Genomic DNA, 6,000 nt, shown 5'->3' with positions numbered 1-6,000 from the left:
GCAATGAAGGTCTTTACAGCGAGGGTTACAACCCTCATATTGCTTCGTGTGAATAAGGGCTTTCCATGCCTCCCAGGTAGTCAGTGCACTCTCCCAACCATAACCAAGACCAGGCAACAACAGCACTAACGCTTCTCGGCCAGAGACACTTCCAAGCCTCTCGGTTGTAAAATTCAGGCACCCAATTTAACTTAAGAAAAATAAAAGCTGTGTACCATAACCGGCTGCAGAGAACTCACCGCTGCTTATGTGGTACATTTAGTGAGAAGAGCAAAAAGATAGTAGAACCCAAACAATGTCCAAAACAAACCAACAGCAATTACAAACATTTAATTATAAAATGCTGCTTTTAATGATAATTTTAGAAAATTCAATGTTCAGGAATAACATCGTAGCTCATTAACAAATCTACATTCAGAAGCTCAGTCAAAATGATTAGTTTGGTAGATTACTTTGGGACTCCTACTAACCAGTCCTGTAAAATAGTCCTCTGTCACACAAAACTTTTACCACACTTCATTGTTAACTCTGAAACACTTTTCACATTATTTTGCTGCAAAACAGTGCATATCTGTTTCCATAAACTGTATGCAGCCTGCAAATGTTTACATAAAATAGAACGATTTAAGCCAACACCAGAAGAGAACAATAACTTGCAACACAATGTCCAAATTCCCTACACACCTGGTCTGTAGGATGTAACACATTTTTGAACTGTTGCAAATTTCTTGCTTTACCACCATGGTCTTGCACTTTCCAGAACCTGTGAAAAAAGTGGTGTTGAACACTTTGGTGAAGCCAAAAGGAAACAGTAGAGATCAGTGAGCCCAAAAGGAGCAAAAAGCAAAGGTGTGAGGCCAGTGACCTCTCACACTCAAGGAACTTCTGGAACAGGCAATACAGCCAGTATCTGTGTTAAAAATGTTCGCACAAATATACAGTTCAGTCTGGGAAAGAGCAGACCAGACCTGGTGCTTCCGATATTCTTGAGAATGGGAGCAGGTGAAGGAAAGTGCTGCTGTTGGGCATATCAGAGGAGTCAAATGGATCACAAACATCTGTTCCACTGTATGAGGCATATTGAGCCATCTGGTCAACACTGTTGTTCGTGCACATCACAGTATACGATGCAGCAGAAAGCTCTGCACCAATGGCTTTTGAACAACAAGAATACCTGATCCACATTGATAGCCAACTGGTTTGCTTTGGTAACACATGGCACTTGACCAAAAGCAAGCACAATCTGATTTGACGAAAGAGGCTTGGAAGGCCACGTACACTTAAAGTGCCTTAGTCGGTTCAAGCTTGTACAACCTGTGTGACACAAAAGACCTCAGTAAAAATTTATTTGAGGAGCGAAACAGAGGGGACATACTTCCTCAAGTTTAAAGCGGACAGTTTTTGTAGGCGTCATCGGAAATAAAAGCCTCACACATTCAAATCTAAGACTATATTGCAGAAGTCGTTTTTTGTTGGCTTTAATTAATCCATGGTTAAACTCTATATTTTTCTTTAAAAAAAGGATTCTTGTTTGTTGTTTTAGGGCTGTTCTTGTTTTAACTTCAAGGGTGGTCTGCAGGTGCTGAGCTTGAATCTACCATTAAAAGAAAGATATAAACATTCTTCATACTTCACAATATTTCACATGCTATGTATGTAATAACATTTTAATGATTTACTATGTTTTCCTAAGGACTCAGTTATATTAGTCAAATACATTATAATTATTGTAATGCACAATTGTGAGCACTTGAGTGGGATGGGCTTGCCAGGGAAATACTACCCAGAATATTAAAGTGATAAAAATGTGTTAAAAGAGCCAAGAAACTGGACCTGTGGCTGTCTCCATTTCCTCTCATCCTCTTCCGCTGCACACTGTCCCCTTTTCTTCTCCAGCCTCCCCTTGCAACCCTTTCACCTTCTCTCTTTCCATGGGAGCCATTCCTTTGTTGTAACTCAATCACTTTTGTACAGGCACCAGTGGACTCTGTCGCACTATGTTGTGGCTAAGGTGCATGATCGGAAGCAAAGGCCATCTTGAATGAAGCACCAGCACTACGTTGTGGTTCAGGTGCATGATGGGAAGGCCATCTTGGGTGAAGCACCTGGTTACGTCCTGTTGCTGAAAGAATTGCAGCTGCCTTCCAGGCACCTTATGCTTGGACAGCCGCAGCTCAGATTCGCTCCTGGTTCTGAAATGTCATCCCTTCCTCTGTCCCACATCACAAACCAAGAACTAACACCGCTACTTTGACAGGGTTCGAAGGACGGAGACAAGGCTTCCCCTCGCTCCTAGCAGAAACCACCACCTGGTGGAAGTGGAAGTATATGCACATCTTACTGAGTGATGGAAGTGGTCATTGACAAATTTAGGCGCCGCAGGCAGACACAAAGGCTGCAAGGCTGAAAGCTGCAACCAGACCTTAAAAACTTGCTGTAAAGCAAAAGTTCTGCCCTCTCTGGGCAGCCCTCCATTATCCCAGAACAGTGATACAGCCTTGAACAGGGGGTCACCCAGCGGTCCATGAACCTCCAGCCTCCTCACCGGACCCATAGCTCGTGGCCCGAGAGAGCTATACTGCTCTCCTCCTTCAAGAGAAGTGCTTCGAGACCACTCGATCCATAAATGCATACAGCTATAATCACAGGGCATTGCTGGGCTCAACGTATTCACTATTGCTGTCTTTTGGGTCTGAAAACTAACATCTTGCGTTCACTTTAACCATAACTGTTCACTCTTCAAATCATAATACATAGTCCGGGCTTGTGGACACCACTAAACAGTCCTGCTCTCTTGCTGTTTATTGAAAATCAATATTTCGTATAGTTCCATCAACAGATGCAGTCTAGGTAAATCTTATTTCCATTCCTTCATGTGCACAACTTTTACATTACCCAATGATTCTTTCTTTGACAAACTGATACATTCTCAGTCAAAACCGAGGAACCCCTTTAAAGATACCGAAGCACAGTTGACCCCTATCAGCTGGTCTGTTCACCTCTCCAGCTCAATGAAGCGCCAGACCCAGGCGCTAGGCGACGCGGAGAACACTGATGCATTGCCAGCATGGGCTACAACACTCTTATTCAGCATATTCTGGGGTGACGTTCACCATCAGTGTGTCGTGGCCTCGCTTCACGGTCATGGTGAGGCTTTGTTGCGTCCGTACAGCATCGTAGATGTCTTCCGCTGTTTTCACCGTCTGCCCATTGATCCCCAGTACAATGTCTCCAGCTTTCACACCAGCCCTGAACAGAAGAACCAGGTTAAGTCACAATGTTTGCATCAGCCATCTGAAGAAATATTGATACAACTGCTAAGTAGTAAGTTAGAACACACTCCACGCTTATCTCAGTTATGCCAGATTCACCTTGACCATCAGAGCACATTACACACTGTAAAGTAAGACACGTACAGGTTACAAAACAAAAAAGGCAACACTTCATCGAAAGCCAGTGAGGAAAGGCACTGCTCACAGAATCAGGCGACTCTCGGTCAGTGGCTGGAAATCTCTAGTCTTGGTACTGCGCTTGGATAAGAAACAACAGAACCATTTAATAGGAAATTAAGAAGGAACACATACAACCGCACGGTCAGCAGGTCGTGCTTGGCAAACCCTGATGAATTACAGTCCTCAGTCTTACCCTAATGGTTCGCTCAGATCGGTCAGAGCAATTTAACATAGATCAAATCGATGCTCTCAGCCCTACAACAGTTTTTTTCTGATTGGCTGCCACTGGTCCGCTCTCAACAGACCGCACCATTCAGGCCAGGTCCATCATCAGAAGGTGAATACCCTACACCTTCTGATGGGCTCGGCAGTTCAATCAGCTCCACAAATGCAGACAGCTCTAGATTCCTCATATCCATCTTCCCCAAGAAGGTCTTCAACCGTCTTTTGTAGGTTTCGCCTGGCATCCGCTGCGCAGCAGCGTTCGCGCAGGCAAAAACCTTTGAGAATCAGTATGGGGCTTTGTCCTGCCTCTCTGTTCCATTGGCTAGCTCAATAAATGGAGGCTAGCCATTGGAACAGAGATGCGTCACTCATTCCCCGAGCAGATTCGTGGGCGTTCCAGCGATTTTTTCACTCTCCGCCCCTTTGCGAACGTCATTGCGGCGGTGGGCGGTGTTTTTTTTTTTTGGGAGGTTTGTTTTGGTCATTTGTCCAAAGATGGCGGCCGGGCAGTAGCTTACTTGAGAAGCTCCGACGTGCCGTCTTAAACCAGCGTGTGCCAGTTCCCGTCCCCCTCCCGCTGTCCATGTGCCCGTTCCGCCCCCTCCCGCTGTTCGGTGCCCGTTCCCATACCTTACCAAGAATCAGCTTGTGGAAGGGCTGCAGCGCCGCAATGATTGCATTGCTTTGAGAGGCTTAAGCACACCCCGGCAAGTTGGAAGCGCTTCTGCTCAGCTTGCATGCAAATGTAGAACAGGGGGCTGCTGTGCGGGCACTGCTTTGACCTCCGTCGTTTAAAAAAAAAAAATGATTTTATTTTGCGGCTGCGCGGCTCCTGCACATATGCGTTAATGCATGAATGAATGTTCGCGTTTCTCCTGCACGCATGGGTGTATATATAAATGAATCTCCGTGTTTCCCAGCATATTACCATCTGCTGTCCATCCTTCCACGTTCTATGAGGTGCTAGACAACGTTCTCCTGCTGCAGACAGACCATCTTTGCAAAAGAACCTGCAAGTGACATGCCAGTGGTACGCTGTTCGTGTGCCCGTTCCCCTACCTTACCAAGAATCAGCTTGTGGAAGGACTGCAGCGCCGCAATGATTGCATTGCTTTGAGAGGCTTAAGCACACCCCGGCAAGTTGGAAGCGCTTCTGCTCAGCTTGCATGCGAATGTAGAACAGGGGGCAGCTGTGCGGGCACTGCTTCGACCTCCATCGTTAAAAAAATATATATATTTTATTTTGCGGCTGCGCGGCTCCTGCACATATGCGTTACCATCTGCTGTCCATCCTTCGACGTTCTAGGAGGTGCTAAACTACGTTCTCCTGCTGCAGACAGACCATCTCTGCAAAAGAACCTGCAAGTGACATGCCAGTGGTAATTCTTTGGTCTACACTTATGTACCCTTCCTATTACTGTCCACTGGAATCTTATTTTTTTGCCTCTATGTAATGAATCTCTCAAATGAGCTGGTCACGTAAGCAAATCTGCAATGATGAGCACTGGCTGTCAATTACAACCAATGAAAATAGGCGTTCTTATTGAGCAAATGTTACTTTGTGATACCTTGGGATCACCTAGCTTCGGGACAGTGGCCAGGCCTCTCATCATTGGTCCATTTAAGAGACCCTAATATTGCTGGTGCCGACGCTGATCAAGCTAATGCAATGCAATTAGATTTGTTGAGCACAAAGCGAAGGTTGAACAATATTTATATCGCCAGATTATAATTTTGTTTTAGCACTCTAGTCACGCGAGTTGCTGTCTCGGTACAAATTTACTTTTCTATTTTCTCCTTCTGCTGCTTACTTACAGCAGAAATGAAACTGCCAAATCGGCCCTTCTCTACTATGCTGTGCGTGTTCTCCCGGCCGTCTGCAGGCGTGTGTGGACAGATGGCGATATTTATTTTCCTGTCATGTTTGGGGACTCCAGATACAGAGAGAACAGATAAGATAGTTTCCTTTCAGCAAGCCTCCCTCAGTGGCCCTTAAAACGAGTGAAATTCTCACATGAATCATTTCACCCTGCAGTTGTGTTTTCAGTGTGCTTCAAGATACAAACCACAAAGTCACTGATGATTAAATCCTATTCAACATCCTGGAAAATGGAAAGATGTATGTTACTGACCTATCTCGTACCTTTTCAAACAAAACCAGTCCATCCATCTGGGCATCTATTGGCATTGTATATGACAATGCCATTTATTTATCTGTTTTCAAAACCAACAAAAAAATTGTCGTTTACAATGCCAATAGCTCTAACTTTTGCAAAGGCGAGACCGTTGCATTGTAAATGCTTGTTTGTTATTCTGCTGGACT

The 6,000-nt window shown here is 44.9% G+C and overlaps 1 protein-coding gene across 1 annotated transcript in view; it reads right to left on the bottom strand.

Moving 5' to 3' along the window:
- Positions 1 to 328: 328 nt before the first annotated feature.
- HTRA2 (HtrA serine peptidase 2) overlaps positions 329 to 6,000 on the bottom strand; it is a 95,955-nt gene continuing 90,283 nt past the window's right edge. Inside the window, exon 8 of the mRNA XM_086964402.1 lies at positions 329 to 3,249. Within this exon, the coding sequence (XP_086820528.1) occupies positions 3,084 to 3,249 (166 nt within the window). The 3' untranslated portion in view covers positions 329 to 3,083. The remainder of the gene's footprint in view (positions 3,250 to 6,000) is intronic.

The sequence above is a fragment of the Lissotriton vulgaris genome, chromosome 3_2 (assembly GCF_964263255.1).
Source record: "Lissotriton vulgaris chromosome 3_2, aLisVul1.2, whole genome shotgun sequence".
Lineage (NCBI taxonomy): Eukaryota > Metazoa > Chordata > Amphibia > Caudata > Salamandridae > Lissotriton > Lissotriton vulgaris.
Note: the sequence above shows the minus strand (reverse complement) of the source record. Positions and strands in the feature narration are given on the sequence as shown.